The sequence below is a fragment of the Chiloscyllium plagiosum genome, unplaced genomic scaffold (genome assembly GCF_037043375.1).
Source record: "Chiloscyllium plagiosum isolate Xiang-an unplaced genomic scaffold, Cpla_swu_hap1 HiC_scaffold_35, whole genome shotgun sequence".
Lineage (NCBI taxonomy): Eukaryota > Metazoa > Chordata > Chondrichthyes > Orectolobiformes > Hemiscylliidae > Chiloscyllium > Chiloscyllium plagiosum.
Window position 1 is genome coordinate 2,570,547 of NW_028270173.1, and position 19,708 is coordinate 2,590,254.

Consider the following 19,708-nt stretch of genomic DNA (forward strand, 5'->3'; position numbering starts at 1 on the left):
AGACGAGGACATAAAAATCAAGGCCAATGGCTCTGCAATCTCCTCCCTTGCTTCCCAGAGAATCCTAGGATAAATGCCATCAGGCCCAGGGGACTTATCTATTTTCACCCTTTCCAGAATTTCCAACACCTCTTCTCTACATACCTCAAAGCCATCCATTCTACTTAATTGTGACTCAGTACTCACATTGACAACAATGTCCTGTTCCTGATTGAATACTGACGAAAAGTATTCATTCAGTGTCTCCCCAATCTCTTCAGCTTCCACACGCAACTTCCCACTACTATCCTTGACTGGACCTATTCTTACCCTAGTCATTCTTTTATTCCTGAAACTTATACACTTGGTATCATATCTTACAGGAGAAAGTGAGGACTGCAGATGCTGGAGATCAGAGCTGAAAATGTGTTGCTGGAAAAGCGCAGCAGGTCAGGCAGCATCCAAAGAGCAGGAGAATCGATGTTTCTGGCATGAGCCCTTCTTCAGGAAGAAGGGCTTTTCCAGCAACACATTTTCAGTATCATATCTTACAGACAATGTTCCACATACCAACGTCACCATTCCTGGATATAGCCCATTCCACCAGGATCAGTGGCATGTAGTTGGGAGGGAGCTGCCCTGGAAGTCCTCAATATTGATTCCGAACTCCATGAAGTTTCATGGTTTCAGGTTAAGCATGGCAAAAACACCTCCTGCTAATTACCATGTACTGTCCTCCCTTGGCTGATGCATTGGTGTTCCTGTATGATGAACAACACTTGGAGGAAGCACTGAGCGTAGCAAGATACACTCCTTTCTTCCACCAAAAGTAGTTTGGTAGTACTATTGATCAGGTCCTAAAGATCATAACTGCAAAACTGAGTTTGTTGCAGATGGTGAGGGAACTAACACGAGGGAAAAACATACTTGCCCTCATCCTCACCAATCTGCTAGCTGCATATGCATTTCAAGATCTGGGCATCCAGACCTATTCCCCTACATTTACCCTGACTAATGCACCTAACACTACGGGCAATTTAGTATGGCCAATTCACCTAACCTGTACATCTTTGGATTGTGGAAGGAAACCGGAGCACCCAGAGAAACCCTCACAAACACAGGGAGAACATGCAAACTCCACATAGACAGATGCCTGAGCCACTAACCACTGAGCCACCACACCGCCCACAACAGCAGAATTGCACTTCAGCACAACTTTCAGCCTCATGGCTTGTCAAATTCCTCCACTCAGTACTATCATTAAGCCAGGGGATCAACCCTGGTGAGGCATAAGCAGCAAGTGATAAGCAGAGCTAAGCAATCTCACAGCCTATAGATATGATCTAAGCTCTGCAGTACTACCAAAATGTGCCATTCTCAATTGGTGGGGGGAGGTGGGGTTGGGGGAGGTGGGGGGGGGGGAGTGTTGGGGAGCGTGTTGTGGGACCGGGGTGGGGATACTTGCACATCAGTGCCAAAGGTAATAGAGAAGCACTTGGAGCAAGCCTTGGCCAGAAGAGCCGATGGATGATCCATCTTGGCCTTATTTAGTAGTCCCTAGTATTACAGGCCAATTAGTTTCACTCTAAATGATAGCAAGATATGGTTGGAAGCACTGGATACTGCAAAGGCTATGAGTCCCGACAACATTATGGCAATAGTACTGAAGGCTGTGGTTCAGAACCTGCTGCTGTCCAAGCCAAGCTCTTCCAGTACAGATACAACACTGACATCTACCTGACAAAGGAGAAAATTTGCCCAGGTATGTTTTGTACACAAAAAGCAGGATAAATCCAACCCAGTCAATGCCACCCCATCAGTCTACTCTCGATCATCACCTAAAAAGAGTTCTAATCCTATAAATGCCTTCATGCAACTTGCAGAGTTTCCTCTGGGAGCTGTAAGAGTACTTCCCTCATGAGCAGATTGTCCTGAAGAAACACTGCATTGATATCTATAGAGCCACATTTCCAAAGAAAGGTTGTTAAAATGACTCAAGATGTTTCTTAAATGGCCATATCTGCTGTAAGACAGTCTACCTTAATCACTCTTTGCCTCAAACATTCCTTGAAGCCTTCAGTTACTAATCTGATCTTTGCCTTATGGATCCTAACTGGAAAATTCTTTTCCATACAGATCCACCCATGTGATAAAGCAGGTTATCCTCTATCTTCAATTTTGAAATGTACTCCTAATTCCTTCCAATTCTGTAACTCTTCATTTAGCCTCCTTTATCACCCTAACTTCCACTCTACTGTAGCCACAAATATTGTAGGGAATACTACTTCTAAATGTTGTCTGAAAAGGCTCTCCACTAATCCATATTTTCCAGATGCCTTGTCCAGCTGTGATCTCTTTCTCATCTAAATAAAACAAAGAACTGTAGACTCTAGCAATCTAAAATCAGGATGCCTGCTGGAATCCTTCTGTACTGCATGGACTTTTTCCTCCTTATTGCATCCCCTGCATTTCCAAAAGCTCCAACATCACCACCTGCTCTTATAATCTATGCCTTGACCAATAAAGACAAGTGTTCCATATGCCTTCTCAATGTCCTGTCCTGCCATCTCTAGGGATTTGTGGACAAGCATCCCAAGATTCCTCTGCTCCTCTGAGCTTCCTCATTTCCTGCCATTCACTGAGTACTCTCTTATCCTGCCCATCTGAACAATCTGCCTATAACCCCCATTAACCTAATACCTTCATCCACACTGTTAACCACCCAGCCAATCATCAGGTCATCCACAAACATACTTGTCATCGCCCCATATTCTCATCTATGTAATATATATATATATATATATATCACAAACAATAAGGGACGCAGCACTGATCCCTGTGGCCTGCTACTGCACACTGGCCTCCAATCACCCAAACAGACTTCTGTCATCACCCTCGCTCTCTAAGCAGGAAGCTAGAGATATTCAAAAAGAGCTGATGCCTCTGGAATACATAGTTAAGGACTGTTTTACCCAGTAATGGAGTTGGTTAAGAAACTGAGAGGACAGATGGGAGTTTGTTTTCAACTATGAAATGCAAATCAAAAAAAAGATTTCTTTCTGATTTGATAGATAGATGTCCAGCAATATAACTCCAGTGTTACCTTGACAAAATGTCAGGATACAGAGGAATGTCAGCTGTGTGTTCCAGGTCTGAGTATTGCAATGTAACTTTACATACCATTCCTATTGAACTTTTATTAGTCTGAAAAACACAGGTGAAGAAAGACTGCTTGACAGTTTGAATACAATCCCAGTCATCGACTCACTAAATAACTACTTCTACTTTGTTTGGAACTACAGGCTGTAAAGCTGTTGAGCTGATTCCACCAGATAGGATTCTATGAGTGAGTCTAGTCCGAAGACTAATTTCTCACAAAGTAATTTAATGAGTGGCATAAACTTTTCCCATTGTTGATGCAGCAGTCTTCACAAAAGCTTGTGGAGTAAAGCTGAGTGGTAAAAAGCTGCTTACAATGTCAGCTAGGAATGTGTGATATAATGGTCCGTATTCGAATAATACATCTCAACAATGCCACCCTGTCTCGGAGCAAAGATTTTACAAGATTGATTGTCACAAATGGGTCACTGAAATTAATATTTACTAACCTCACTAAAACATAGCCAATCACCAGTGTTAATGGAAACACACAGACTATCCCAAAGACAATAGTAATGATTATGCCAGGTCGAGAGAGAGTTTTCTGAACAGGAGCTAAGAAATAAAATAAAATAATTCAGTTAGTTCATTATTCTTATCACTCTTTAAACATTAATATTATGCAAAATAACTCCAGGCTACAGAAATACAGCTTATGTATTACACTTAAGGCACTACATTTATTCAAAATCAACTTGTTTTTATACAGTACTTTCATACCATTAACTGAGTAAAATGATTCAGGTACTTCCCAGGAATATTAAAACACAAACTGCAACACTAAACCACTTGAAGGGCTGCAGGTTAGTCTAAATGTTTGGTTTTAAGGAGTGTCTGAAAGGAGGAAAATGATGCTGAGAGGTGAAGCAGCGTATGGGGGAAATTTTACATCATGGGGCCCAGGTAACTGAAGACACAGCTGTCTATGATGCAATTATTCAGATCAGCAATGCACAAAAGCTGATGATGAGAGCAAGGTGGATTTTTTTTTGGACTGGAGACCTGTGAACAGTGGTGTCTTGCAAGGATCAGTGCTGGGTTCACTGCTTTTTCTCATTTATATAAATGATTTGGATGTGAATATAGGAAGATTAGAGTTAGGATTAGTTTGCAGATGACACCAAAATACATGGTATACTGCTCAGTGAAGAAGGTTATCTTAGAGTACAATGGGACCTTGATAAGATGGGCTGTTGGACCAAGGAGTGGTGAATGGAGTTTAATTTACATAAATGTGGGATGTTGCATTTTGCTAAGGCAAATCAGGGCAGGACTTACACACTTAATGGCAGAGTCATGGAGAGTGTTACTAAACAGGGACATTGGGTGCAGATTCATAGTTCCTTGAACGTGGAGTCACAGGTAGACATGGTAGTGAAGAAGGCAGGTGGTACACTTGCCTTTATTGGTCAGTGCATTGAGTATAGGAGTTAGGATGTACAGGATGTTGGTTTGGCCACTTTTTGAATATTGCATTCATTTCTGCTTTTCCTGCTATAGAAAAGATGTTGTAGAACTTGAAAGTGTTCAGAAAAGATTTTCAAGGATATTGCCAGTGTTGGAGGCTTGAGTTATAGGGAGAGGCTGAATAGGCTGGGAGCATCGGAGGCTGAGGGGTTACCTTATAGAGGTTTATAAAATCACGAGGGGCATGGATAGGATGAATAGCCAAGGTCTTTTCCCCAGGATAGGGGAGTCCATATCTAGACAGCATAGGTTTAAGTGAGAAAGATTTAAAAGGGACTTAAACGGCATCTTTTTCACACAGAGGGTCATGTGTTTTTGGAATGAGCTGCCAGAGGAAGTGTTGGAGGCTGGTACAATTACAACTTCTGTTTCTGTGCTGTACAATTGTATGCCTCTATCTCTAAGGGTTGTAGAAAGTGAAATGATCAGGAGCAGTGATGTAATGGATAGTTTAAAACCAAGGATGAGAATTTTAGAATCAAGTGACTTGTGGACTGCGAACCAATGTCAACCAGTGAGTGCAGGGGCAATAATGAATGCGATTTGGGGCAAGTTAGGATATAGGAAGAAGTGTATTAGAGGAGCTTAAGTTTATGGAGCTTTGGAGGTGAGAAACCATTTAGGGGAGCATTGGAATAGTCGAGTCTGGAAGAAGCCAAGGCCATGCTTTGGCGATAAAATTGGACAGTCAACATGATCTGATAAGAGGAATTTCACATTCACATGGGGCAGCACAGTGGCTCAGTGGTTAGCACTGCTGCCTCACAGCACCAGGGTCCCAGGTTTGATTCCAGCCTCGGGCAACTGTATGGAGTTTGCACATTCTCCCTGTGTCTGGGTCGGTTTCCTCCCACAGTCCAAAGATGTGCAGGTGAGGTGAATTGGCCATGCAAAATTGCCCATAGTGTTAGGTGCATTAGTCAGAGGCAAATGGGTCTGGGTGGGTTACTCTTCGGAGGGTCGATGTGGACTTGTTGGGCCAAAGGGCCTGCTTCCACACTGTAGGAAATCTAAAAAAAAATTTAAAGTTTTTTTGTGGATATAAAGGGCAGCCAGTAATGTAGTAGTATTTCAAAAGCCTTTTGAAATTGTGCCACACAATTGGGGTTACAAAAGACGGTGGCTTATTGGATTTGGGGTAATAGATTTGAAAAGAATGAATGCTGGTTGAGAAAGCATAAACAATGTGTGAGGATAAAGAAGTTATTTTCAGGATGGGACAATGTACCTGGGTTATCAGTTGGTATCAACGGGGTGACTAAGAGTGGTATTTCCAGGTTCGCTGCTCCTATAAAGCAGGGTGTGAAAGTAAACTGTGAGACACATGCAGACAGGCTGGAAAGGGATGTGGATTGTTTCCATGATTGGATGAGAACATAGTAAAATATGGTGGAGGGTAAAATTTTCCATACTAGTAGGAAGAAAGTAAAAAGCAATATTTGTCAAAAGAAGGAGCCTGATGAGCATTGTGGCTGATGGTCCAAATGTAGATTTGTGGGAAAGGTGATCAAAGATTGGAGAGAGAATACATTTATTGCACAGGTCTGACTTATTTGGCTGCAATCCCCTATCACACTATGCCACGTCCCCTCGCACCGTTCAATGCCTTCAAAATCACTATACAATCCTCACTGTTGAAGGTGACAGATGAAAACTGAAGAATAGTTGTAAAATTTACTAGAAAGTATTCCCCCCACCCCCCACCCTGTGCCAGTCACTCTGAAGTGCAGCCAGCAATTAATGCCTTCAGTAACATGAAATGCAGAGGGTAGATAGTGGTTAATCATGTTTACGTGGAGAAGCATTATTTCCGTCTTCAGCGTAGCCTGGAAAGTCATCTGCCATAGCCATTATTCTAAGCTAACTGATACCTATGCTATCAAGAGTGGATGAAAGAACAAGTGAAGTAAGAAAATGAAACGCGGCTAGGAGAAGGCATTATCCACGTCAGGCAAACACATTGGAGCTAAATAGACCCAACCATCTTCCTGTTTCATTAATGACATTTCTGTCATCGTAAGGTCAGGTGATGTTCACCAAAGATTGCACACTGTTCGGCACCATTCGTAACTCCTCAGATACTGAGCTGTCCATGTTCAGATGCAGCAAGGTCTGGACAATATTCAGGCTTGGGCTGACAAGCGGCAAGTAACATTTGGGAAATACAAATGCCAGGCAATGATCATCTCCATTAAGGGACAATGTAACCATTATTTCTTGCTATCCAAATCCACCCTCACACCCACCCCTTCAATCAGCATCCTGGGGGTTACCACTGACTGGAAACTCAACTGGATTAGCCCAATAAATACGGGGACCATAAAAGCAGGTCAAACTAGGACTCACTTACTGACTCCCCAAAACTTGTCTACCACCTACAAAGTAAATCAGGAGCATTATGGAATACTCTCCACTTGCCTGGAGGAGTACAGCTCCAACAAAACGCAAGATGTTTGAAACCATCTAGAACACCCATTCAGCACTATCAACTAGAAGGTTGCTCATGTTAACCTCCTGTACAAGAAGGGTAAAAGGGATATTGTGGGTAACTACAGACCAGTGAGTCTGATATCAGTGGTGGGGAAGTTGCTGGAGAGGGTACTGAGAGATAGGATCTGTTTATATTTGGAAAGGAATGAGCTTATTGGTGATGGGCAACATGGTTTTGTGAGGGGGAGATTGTGCCTTACCAACTTGACAGAGTTCTTCGAGGAAGTGACCAAGTTGTTAGATGAAGGAAGGATTGTTGATGTCATATACATGGACTTTAGTAAGGTGTTTGGTAAGGTTTCCCATTGTAGACTAATGGAGAAAGTGAAGTCACATGGTGTGCAGGGTGTTCTAGCTAGGTGGATAAAGAACTGGTTGAGCAACAGGAGACAGAGAGTAGTAGTTGAAGGGAGTTTCTTGAGATGGAGAAAGGTGACCAGTGGTGTTCCACAGGGATCAGTGTTGGGGCCACTGTTGTTTGTAATATACATAAATGATCTAGAAGAGGGCACTGTTGGTATGATCAGCAAGTTTGCAGTTGACACAAAGATTGGTGGAGTGGCAGAAAGCATAAGGGACTGTCAGAGAATACAGGAGGATATACATAAACTGGAGAGATGGGCAGAAAAGTGGCAGATGGCTTTCAATCCAGACAAATGTGAGGTGATGAATTTAGGCAAGTCTAATTCTAGAGCGAATTATACAAGAATGGAAGAGCCTTGGGAAAAGCTGACGGGTGGAGAGATCTGGGAGTGCGGGTCCATTGTACCCTGAAGGTTGCTGCACAGGTGGATAGAGTGGTCAAGAAGGCATATAGTATGCTTGCCTTCATCGGACAGGGTATTGAGTATAAGAGCTGGCAAGTCATGTTAAAATTGTACAAGACATTGGTTTGGCCGCATTTAGAATCCTGTGAACAGTTCTGGTCGCCACATTATCAGAAGGATGTGGACGCTTTGGAGAGGGTGCAGAGAAGGTTTGAGGATGTTGCCTGGTATGAAAGGTGCTAGCTATGAAGAGAGGTTGAGTAGGTTAGGTTTATTTTCACTAGAAAAAAGGAGATTGAGGGGGGACCTGATTGAGGTTTACAAAATCATGAAGGGTAGAGACAGGGTGGATAGAGACAAGCTTTTTCTCAGGGTGAAGGATTCAATAACGAGAGGTCACGCTTTCAAGGTGAGAGGTGGAAAGTTTAAGGGGGAAACACGCGCTAAGTACTTCATACAGGGGAAGGTGGGCATTTGGAACGCATTACCAGCAGAGGTGGTAGAGGCAGGCACGGTAGATTCATTTATTTTGCATCTGGACAGATGCATGAGTAGGTGGGGAGCAGAGGGATATAGATGCTTAGGAACTGACCGACAGGTTTATACAGTACATTTGGATCGGCTCAGGGTTGGAGGGCCGAAGGGCCTGTTCCTGGCCTGTAAATTTTCTTTGTTCTTTGTTGTCATTAACATTGGCTCAATTCACCACTTACACAGAATATCAGCAGTGGACACCATCCCCAAATACACTGCACTAACTCAAATTGGCTCCTATGACAACATCTTCCAAATCTGCAATCTCTACATTGTGGAAGAACAAGGGCCACAGACTCAATTGAATATTATCACCTGTACATGTCTCTCCCAGTCACATGCACTCCCCACCCACCCCACACCCCAACTTGGAAATATGTCACCGTTCCTTCACTATGTTGTTAAAATGGTCAATTTAATATTTCATGTAAGATATCTTTTAGGTTTGGGGTAATTAAAGTTCATTGAAACTCTGGAATTTCCAAGGTATTCACAGAACAAACATCCTTCCATACATTGTTGGAGCTGAAGGTTTAGGGCAAGACAAAATGACAGGTAGATCTATTTATCTGGAACTTGCAAAAAATAAACTTGAGGAAGGTTCCTCAGGCTTCGTTCGATTTGTGAATCATTTACCTAATTCCAAACATCAAAGAAAGATTGAAAAGGGAATGTCTTATAACATACTTTGTGAATGGATGGCTGGTTTGAATCTGAATCTGAGGCATTCCAGATATGGCACATTACCTTGTAAATAGATTGCAGGGTGACAGTCTTTTGTTTTGGCAGTTCTGAGGAAGGGTCACTCGACCCAATACACTAACTAGTTTGCCTCCACAGATGCTGCCAGGCCTGCTGAACTTTTCCAGCAATTTCTGTTTTTGTTTCTGATTACAGAATCCACAGTTTTTTTGGATTTTATGCAATCTTTTGTTTTGGTTTTATCTGTAAATTTTCTTGTGGAAATGTTAGTTACCTTAGAATACTGGGAGTAGGCAGTTGTGTATCTGCTGGCAGCCAAAACAAGGAACATATAAGGCCAGAGGTGCTCCTGAGTTGGAGTCACTAATGTAGTGAAAGCTTCATGTTTAACTTTTGTTTAAGACTTGAGCTTTAAGGGATTGTGAGGAAACTGATTGGTTCTTTGGTGGTGCTGTATATTTTTAAAAGGAGACAATGAAAGGACATGTTGAAACATTTGTTTAAAGAGTTTTGGGAAATCATATGACTTTGCCTCATTGTTTCGTAGATATGCATTCAGTTTGAAATGTTATTGTCCTCATGAGCAGCACCTGGAGACCTCCTTGAGATTATGTTTCTGGAGCAAATTGCATCTGATAAGAGTCATGAGATAGCTGCATGTATCAAGTGACCTGACTATGTCTCACAAAACAGCTAATCAGCAACGGCCTGCACATTCCACACCTCAATTAACCATTTTTGGCCAAAAGTATGTTTTTATCTCTCAAAGAGAATCTCTGCAGAGGCAAATCCATTTAATTTGGTTTGTACATAACAGTTTGCTTGTATGCGTATGTCTTGTGTTATTTGTAAGGGTAAATGTAATATTTTTCATGTTTCAACCAATGTGCGTTAACCAGATTGTATTGACATTGAATACACTTTGTTTCATAATAAGTGAATAATTTTATGTATATTAGAAAAAACTTGTTAGATGGATCAGTTGGTGTTATGAAGTTGAAGGGCGTGTACTGTACCTTTAAGACAGAGTGAACATTGTTCTGAACTGAACAAAGTAGTACCTGTTAGATAAACAGATCAGTGCCCATCAGATGATTATAATAATGCCCATCAGGCGAACACATTAGTTCCTGCCAGGTGAACTATCAGTGTCTGTCAAGTGAACACTACAGTGCCTGTCAGGTGAATATATTAGGTCCTGTCGGAAGAACACATGAGTGCTGGTCAATTGAACACGAGTGCCTGAGAGGGAAATGCGTTAGCACTTGCCAAGTGAACATATTAGTGCCCATAAGGAAAACAGATTTGTGTCCATCAGGTGAACACATTACTGCCCGTCAGGTAAACACATTGTCAAGTCAACACATTAATGCCTGTCAAGTCAACACATTAGTGTCCAAACAGGAAAACACAGCAGTTATGTCTGTCACATTAACACAGCAGTGCCCACCTTGTGAATAAACTAATGCCTGCCAAATGAACACCTTACTGCTCATCAAGTTAATTTACTAGTGGTCCATCAGGTGAATGAATTAGTGCCTGTCAGGTGAACACAACAGTGCCCATCAGATAAAACATTAGTGCTTGTTAAATGATGACATTAGTGCCTGTCAGGTAAATATACAAGTGTACCTCAGGTGAACCCATTACGAACTGTCAGGTGAACACAGTAGTACCCATCAGGTGAATATGTTAGTTCCCAACAGGCAAACACATTAGTGCCTTTCAAGAAAGTACATCAGTGTCCATCAAATGAACACATTAGTGCCTGACATGTGAATACAGTAGTGCCTGCCAAGTGAATGCATTAGCACCCATCACGTTGATTTGTTAGATTAGATTAGATTACTTGCAGTGTGGAAATAGGCCCTTCGGCCCAACAAGTCCACACCAACCCGCCGAAGCACAACTCACCCATACCCCTACATCTACCCCTTACCTAACACTACTGGCAATTTAGCATGGCCAATTCACCTGACCTGCACATCTTTGGACTGTGGGAGGAAACCGGAGGACCCAGAGGAAACCCACGCAGACACGGGGAGAATGTGCAAACTCCACACAGTCAGTCGCCTGAGGCGGGAATTGAACCCGGGTCTCTGGCGCTGTGAGGCAGCAGTGCTAACCACTGTGCCACCGTGCCGCCCAGTTCCCGTCAGTTGAATATACTAGTGCCTGGTAGGTGAACACATTAGTGCCGTCAGTTAAACATATTAATGTCTGTCAAGTAAACACATTAGTGCCCATCAAGTGAATACAGTAGTGCCTTCAAGTGAATGCATTTGTCCCTTACAGGTGAACTCATTTGTGCTGACAGGTAAACACAGAAATAACACGTCAGTGCCTTTCAGGTGAACACATTACTGCCTGTGAAGTAAACACATTAGTACCCAGCAGTTGAACACATTACTGCCCGTCAGGTGAACATATTTGTGTCCGTCAGGTGAATATACGAGGGCCTGGCAGGAAAACATATTAATGCCCACAACCTTAGTGTCCGTCAAATGAATATATCAGTACCCATCACATTGATTTACTAGTGCCCAACAGGTGGATACATTAGTGCACGTCAGGGGAACATATGAGAGTACATCGGGAGAATACATTAGTGCCTGTCAGGTCAGCACATTAGTGCTCATCAAGTGCACACATTAGTACCTGTCAGGTAAACATATTAGTACTCGTCATGTAAATGCATGAACGCCTGTTGAGTGAACATATTATTACCAATCAAAGTGCCTGACAAATAAACATGCTAATGCCCATCAGGTAAACATATTAGTGCTTGTCAAGTGAACACATTACTGTCAATCAGGAATAGACATCTTTACCCATCAAGTGCACACACTACTGCCCATCAGATAAACACATTTGTGTCCATCAGGTGATTATACTAGTGCCCGTCAGGAAAATACATTAATGCTCACCAGGTGAACACCTCAGTATCTGTCAGATGAATGCTTTAGTGCCGTTAGGTAAAGACATTACTGCCGGTCAGGTTGACACATTACTGCCTGTCAGGTTGACACATTAGTGCCCATCAGGTAGACACACTATTGCTTGTCAAGTGAACATATTATTGCCCGTCAAGTGAACATATCAGTGCTGTCAGGTGAACACATTAATACTTATCATCCAAAGCACATTAATGCCTGTCAGGTGAACACATTAGTGCCTGCCAGGTGAAGACATTAATGCTCACCAGGTAAACACATTAGATCCCATCATCTGAACACATTAGTGCCCATCAGGTAAACACATTAGAACCCATCAGGTGAACATGAGTGCCCGCACATTAATATATTACCTACTGGTCAGGTAAAAATATCACTGCCTCACATTAGTGCCCATTAGGTGACCATCAGTGCCTGTCAGGTGAACACAGTAGTGCATGTCAAGTAAAAACATTAGTGCCTGTCAACCGAACATAGTGTCCATGAGTTGAACAGATTAGTGCCCATTAGGTAACACATTAGTGCCTGTCGGATGAATACACTATTGTCTGTCAATTGAACTCATTAGTGCCTGTAACATTAATTTACCAGTGCCTATCATGTGAACACATTAGTACCCATCAAGTGAATAAGCCTCCATTAGGTAACTATATTAGTTTACATTAGTGCCCATCAAGTAAACATGTCAGTGCCTGTCAGTTGAACATACAAATGCTGTCAAGTGAATGCATTGATGAATTTCCCTTCAATATACTGCAGCCCATCAGGTGTCCATATTATTACCCATCAGGTAAACACTTTAGTGTCAGTCAGGTAAATATATCAATGCTCTTCAGCTGAATACATTAGTGCCTTTCAAGTGAACACTTTACTATCCATCAAATGAACACATTAATGCTCGTCAGGAGAATACAACAGTACCTGTCAAGTGAATGCTTTGATGCATTTCCCGTTAAGATAGTAGTACTGATTAGGTGAACACGAGTGCCTGTGAGGTAAACACATTAGTGTCCATCAGATGAATACAATAGTGCGATTAAGTGAACACATCAGTCCCTTACACCTGAACATGTCAGCGCAGTCAGGTAAATACAGTAATGTGTAAAATGCAAATATTACTGCCCATCAACTGAACACATTACTGCTAGTCAGAGGAATACACCATTGCCTGTGAATTGAACACATTAGTGCCTGTAACATTAATTTACCAGTGCTTCTCATGTGAACACTTTATAAGCCATCAGGTGAATTATACCGTTAGGTAAATATATTAGTGAATACATTATTGTCTGTCAGGTGAACCCATTAGTATATATCAAATTAATACACTATTGCCTGTAAATTGAATACATTATTGCCTGTAACATTAATTTACCAGTGACTATCATGAAAACACATTGGCACCCATCAGGTGAATAAGATGCTATTAGGTAAAAATATTAGTGCCCATCAGGTAAGGACATTATTGCCCATCAGGTAAACACTAGTGCCAGTCAGGCAAACATATCAATGCCCTTCAGTTGAACACATTAATGCCTTTGAAGTGAACACTTTACTATCCATCAAATGAACACATTAGTACCTGTCAGGTGAATATAACAGTACCTATCAAGTGAATGCTTTAATGCACTTCCCATTAGGATAATAGTACTGATCAGGTGAACACATGAGTGGCCCATGAGGTAAATACATTAGTGCCCATCAGAAGAATACAGTAGTGCCGTCAAGTGAACACATTAGTCCCTTACACCTGAACATGTTAGTGCTGTCAGGTAAATACAGTAATGTGTAAAATGCAAACATTACTGCCCATCAGCTGAACATATTAGTACTTGTCAGGTAAACACATTAGTGCCTGTCAGGTGAACACATTAGTATCAGTCAGGTGAGCACATTAGTGTTTGTCAGATGAATACACTATTGCCTGAAGAAGGGCCTGAAGAAGGGCCTGTGCCCGAAACGTCGAATCTCCTGTTCCCTGGATGCTGCCTGACCTGCTGTGCTGTTCCAGCAATAAAGTTTCAACTTTGATCTCCAGCATCTGCAGACCTCACTTTCTCCTCCTACACTATTGCCTGTCAATTGAGCACATTAGTACCTGTAACATTAATTTACCAATGCCTATCATGTGAACACATGAGCACCCATCAGATGAATTAGGCCCTGTTAGGTAAACATATTAATGCCCGGCAGATGAATACATTATTGCCTGTCAGGAGAAAACATTAGTCCCCATCAGGTGAACACATTAGTGTCTGTCAGGTAAACACCCTTAGTCCCTTACAGCTGAACATGTTAGGGCTGTCCGGTAAACGCACTATTGCGTAAAGTGTATTCATTACTGCCCATCAGGTAAACACATTAGTGCTTGTCAAGTAAACACATTAGTGCCCATCAGGTGAATACATTAGTGTCTGTCAGTTGAAAACATTAATGCTGGTCAAATGACTACACTATTGCCTGTCAACTTAACATATTAATATCCTTAACATTAATTTACCAGTGCCGATTATGCAAACACATTAGTACCCATCAGGTGAATTAGGCCCTGTTATGTACACATATTAGTGCCGGGAGGATGAATATATTATTGCCTGTCAGGTGAAAACATTAGTCCCCATCAGGTGAACACATTAGTGTCTGTCAATTGAACAGATTAGTGCTGTCAAATGACTACACTATTGCCTGTCAACTTAACATATTAGTGTCCATACCATTAATTTACCAGTGCCAATTATGTGAATACATTAGTACACATCAGGTGAATTAGGCCCTGTTAGGTAAACATATTAGTGCCTGGCAGGTGAATATATTATTGCCTGTCAGGTGAAAACATCAGTGTCCATCAGGTAACGCATTAGTGCCTGCTAGTTTTTTTAAAAATGCATTCATTCATGGGATGTCGCATTGCTAATTGTTGTCTATCCCTAATTGTCCAGAGAGCAGTTCAGTGTCAGTAATATTGCTGTAGGTCTGACATGCAGATAAGAATGGCATATTCCTATACCTGAAGGACATTGGTGAGCCACATGGGTTATTTTCTGACATGGTCATCAGTAAACTTTTATCACCTCGTAACTAGTGAATTCAAATTCCACTGTGGCAGGATTTGAACTTCAGTCCCTGAACATTATTGCAGTCTCTGGATTAACAAGGTAATGAAATTACCATCGCCTTACCAATGTCACACATATGCCTCTCAAGTAAACATATCAATGGTCAGCAGGTAAACACATGAGTGCTCGTCAAGTGAACACATTACTACCTGTCAGGTGAACACATTAGTGCCCATCACGCTAATTTACTCGTGCCCATCAGTTGAATATACCAGTGCCCAGAAGGTGAACATATTAGTGGCCATCAGGTAAACACATTAATGTCTGTCAAGTAAACATTTAGTGCCCCCGGGGTAAACACATTAGTGCCCATCAGGTGAATACAGTAGTGCAGTAGCAAGTTAATGCATTTGTCCCTTACAGGTGAACTCGTTTGTGCTGTCAGGTAAACACAGAAATGCCCTGGGGTGTAGTGAACACATCAGTGCCTATCAGGTGAACACATTACTGTCCGTCAGGTAAACACATTGTCAAGTCAACACATCAATGCCTGTTAAGTCAACACATTAGTGTCCAAACAGGAAAACACAGCAGTTATGTCTGTCACATTAACACAGCAGTGCCCACCATGTGAATAAACTAATGCCTGCCAAATGAACACCTTACTGCTCATCAAGTTAATTTACTAGTGGTCCATCAGGTGAATGAATTAGTGCCTGTCAGGTGAACACAACAGTGCCCATCAGATAAAACATTAGTGCTTGTTAAATGATGACATTAGTGCCTGTCAGGTAAATATACAAGTGTACCTCAGGTGAACCCATTACGAACTGTCAGGTGAACACAGTGGTACCCATCAGGTGAATATGTTAGTTCCCAACAGGCAAACACATTAGTGCCTTTCAAGAAAGTACATCAGTGTCCATCAAATGAACACATTAGTGCCTGACATGTGAATACAGTAGTGCCTGCCAAGTGAATGCATTAGCACCCATCATGTTGATTTGTTAGTTCCCGTCAGTTGAATATACTAGTGCCTGGTAGGTGAACACATTAGTGCCGTCAGGTAAACATATTAATGTCTGTCAAGTAAACACATTAGTGCCCATCAGGTGAATACAGTAGTGCCTTCAAGTGAATGCATTTGTCCCTTACAGGTGAACTCATTTGTGCTGACAGGTAAACACAGAAATAACACGTCAGTGCCTTTCAGGTGAACACATTACTGCCTGTGAAGTAAACACATTAGTACCCAGCAGTTGAACACATTACTGCCCGTCAGGTGAACATATTTGTGTCCGTCAGGTGAATATACGAGGGCCTGGCAGAAAAACATATTAATGCCCACAACCTTAGTGTCCGTCAAATGAATATATCAGTACCCATCACATTGATTTACTAGTGCCCAACAGGTGGATACATTAGTGCACGTCAGGGGAACATATGAGAGTACATCGGGAGAATACATTAGTGCCTGTCAGGTCAGCACATTAGTGCTCATCAAGTGCACACATTAGTACCTGTCAGGTAAACATATTAGTGCTCGTCATGTAAATGCATGAACGCCTGTTGAGTGAACATATTATTACCAATCAAAGTGCCTGACAAATAAACATGCTAATGCCCATCAGGTAAACATATTAGTGCTTGTCAAGTGAACACATTACTGTCAATCAGGAATAGACATCATTAACCATCAAGTGCACACACTACTGCCCATCAGGTAAACACATTTGTGTCCATCAGGTGAATATACTAGTGCCCATCAGGAAAATACATTAATGCTCACCAGGTGAACACCTCAGTATCTGTCAGATGAATGCTTTAGTGCCGTTAGGTAAAGACATTACTGCCGGTCAGGTGAACACATTACTGCCTGTCAGGTTGACACATTAGTGCCCATCAGGTGAACATATTAGTGTCTGTCAATTGAACAGATTAGTGCTGTCAAATGACGACACTATTGCCTGTCAACTTAACATATTAGTGTCCATACCATTAATTTACCAGTGCCAATTATGTGAACACATTAGTACACATCAGGTGAATTAGGCCCTGTTAGGTAAACGTATTAGTGCCTGGCAGGTGAATATATTATTGCCTGTCAGGTGAAAACATCAGTGTCCATCAGGTAACGCATTAGTGCCTGCTAGTTTCTTTAAAAATGCATTTATTCATGGGATGTCGCATCGCTAATTGTTGTCCATCCCTAATTGTCCAGAGAGCAGTTCAGTGTCAGTAATATTGCTGTAGGTCTGACATGCAGATAAAGGACATTGGTGAGCCACATGGGTTTTTTTCTGACATGGTCATCATTAAACTTTTATCACCTCGTAACTAGTGAATTCAAATTCCACTGTGGCAGGATTTGAACTTCAGTCCCTGAACATTATTGCAGTCTCTTGATTAACAGGGTAATGAAATTACCATCGCCTTACCAATGTCACACATATGCCTCTCAAGTAAACATATCAATGGTCAGCAGGTAAACACATGAGTGCTCATCAAGTGAACATTTTCGTGCCCGTCAAGTGAACACATTACTACCTGTCAGGTGAACACATTAGTGCCCATCACGCTAATTTACTCGTGCCCATCAGTTGAATATACCAGTGCCCAGAAGGTGAATATATTAGTGGCCGTCAGGTAAACACATTAATGTCTGTCAAGTAAACATTTAGTGCCCCCGGGGTAAACACATTAGTGCCCATCAGGTGAATATAGTAGTGCCGTAGCAAATGAATGCATTTGTCCCTTACAGGTGAACTCGTTTGTGCTGTCAGGTAAACACAGAAATGCCCTGGGGTGTAGTGAACACATCAGTGCCTATCAGGTGAACACATTACTGCCTGTGAAGTAAATACATTAGTACCCAGCAGTTGAACATATTATTGCCCGTTATGTAAACATAGTTGTGTCCATCAGGTGAATATACTATGGTCAGTCAGGAAAATACATTAATGCTCATCAGATAAACAACTTAGTGTCTGTCAAATGAATATATCAGTAGCCATCACCTTAATTTACTTGTGCCTGGCAAGTGGATATATTAGTGCATGTCAGGTGAACACATGAGAGCACATCAGGCAAATACATTAGTACCTGTCAGGTAAGCACGTTAGTGCTCATCAAATGCACACATTAGTACCTGTCAGGTGCTTGTCAGGTAAACATATTAGTGCTCGTCATGTAAACACATGAATGCCTGTTAAGTGAACATATTAGTACCAATCAAAGTGCTTGAAGAATAAACATGCTAATGCCCATCAGGTAAACACATTTGTGTCCATCAGGTGAATATACTAGGGCCAGTTAGGAAAATACATTAATGCTCACCAGGTGAACACCTCAGTGTCTGTCAGACGAACGCTTTAGTGCCATTAGGTAAAGACATTACTGCCGGTCAGGTGAATATATTACTGCCTGTCAGGTAGACACATTAGTGCCTGTCAAGTAAACACTATCAGTGAACACATTAATACTTATCATCCAAACACATTAGTGCCTGTAAGGTGAACAAATTAGTGCCTGCCAAGTGAAGACATTAATGCTCACTAGCATTAGAATCCATCATCTGAACACATTAGTGCCTGTCAGGTGAACACATTAATGCCCATCAGGTGGATACATGAGTGACCGTAAGTGAAATATATTAGTGCCCGCTATGTTAATATAATACTGTCTGTCAGGTAAATGAATTATTGCTGGTCAGATAAAGGTAACATTGCCTCACATTTGTGCCTGTCAGGTGAACATCAGTGCCTGAAAGTGAGCACAGTAGTGCCTTGTCAAGTAAAAACTGTTTGCCTGGCAACCGAACATAGTATCCATGAGTTGAACAGATTAGTGCCCGTCAGGTGACACATTGGTGCCTGTCAGATGAATACACTATTGCCTGTCAATTGAATACATTATTGTCTATAACATTAATTTACCAGTGACTATCACAAAAATACATTAGTACACATCAAGTGAATAAGACGCCATTAGGTAAATATATTAGTGCCTGGTGGGTGAATTTTTTATTATTGCCTGTCAAATGAACACATTAATCCCCATCAGGTAAACATGTTAGTGCCTGTCAGTTGAACATACTAATGCCTGTCAAGTGAATACGTTAAGACATTTCCCCATTAACATACTGTAGCCCATCAGATGTCTACATTATTACTCATCAGGTCAACATTATTGCCAGTCAGGTAAACATATCAGTGTATTTCAGCTGAACACATTAGTGCCTTTCAAGCAGACACTTTGCTACCCATCAAATGAACACATTGGTGCCTGTCAGGTGAATATAACAGCATCTGTCAAGTGAATGCTTTAATGCATTTCCCATTAAGATAATAGTACTGATCAGGTGAACGCATGAATTCTCGTGAGGTAAGCACATTCCTGCCCATCAGATGAATACAGTTGTGCGGTCAAATGAACACATTAGTCCCTTACAGCTGAACATGTTAGTGTTGTCAGGTAAATATAGTTATGCATAAAATGCCAACATTACTGACCCTCAGGTAAACACATTAGTGCTTGTCGGGTGAATACACTATTGCCTGTCAATTTAACAGGGTAAGGATAACATATTCCTTTACCTAAA

General features: G+C 41.6%; 1 protein-coding gene across 1 annotated transcript in view; it reads right to left on the reverse strand.

Annotated features, from left to right (window-relative positions):
• Positions 1 to 19,708, reverse strand: part of LOC122541477 (uncharacterized) — a 208,061-nt gene that overhangs the window by 27,274 nt on the left and 161,079 nt on the right. The window contains exon 6 of the mRNA XM_087979105.1: positions 3,588 to 3,693. Coding sequence (XP_087835231.1) covers positions 3,588 to 3,693 — 106 coding nt within the window. The remainder of the gene's footprint in view (positions 1 to 3,587; positions 3,694 to 19,708) is intronic.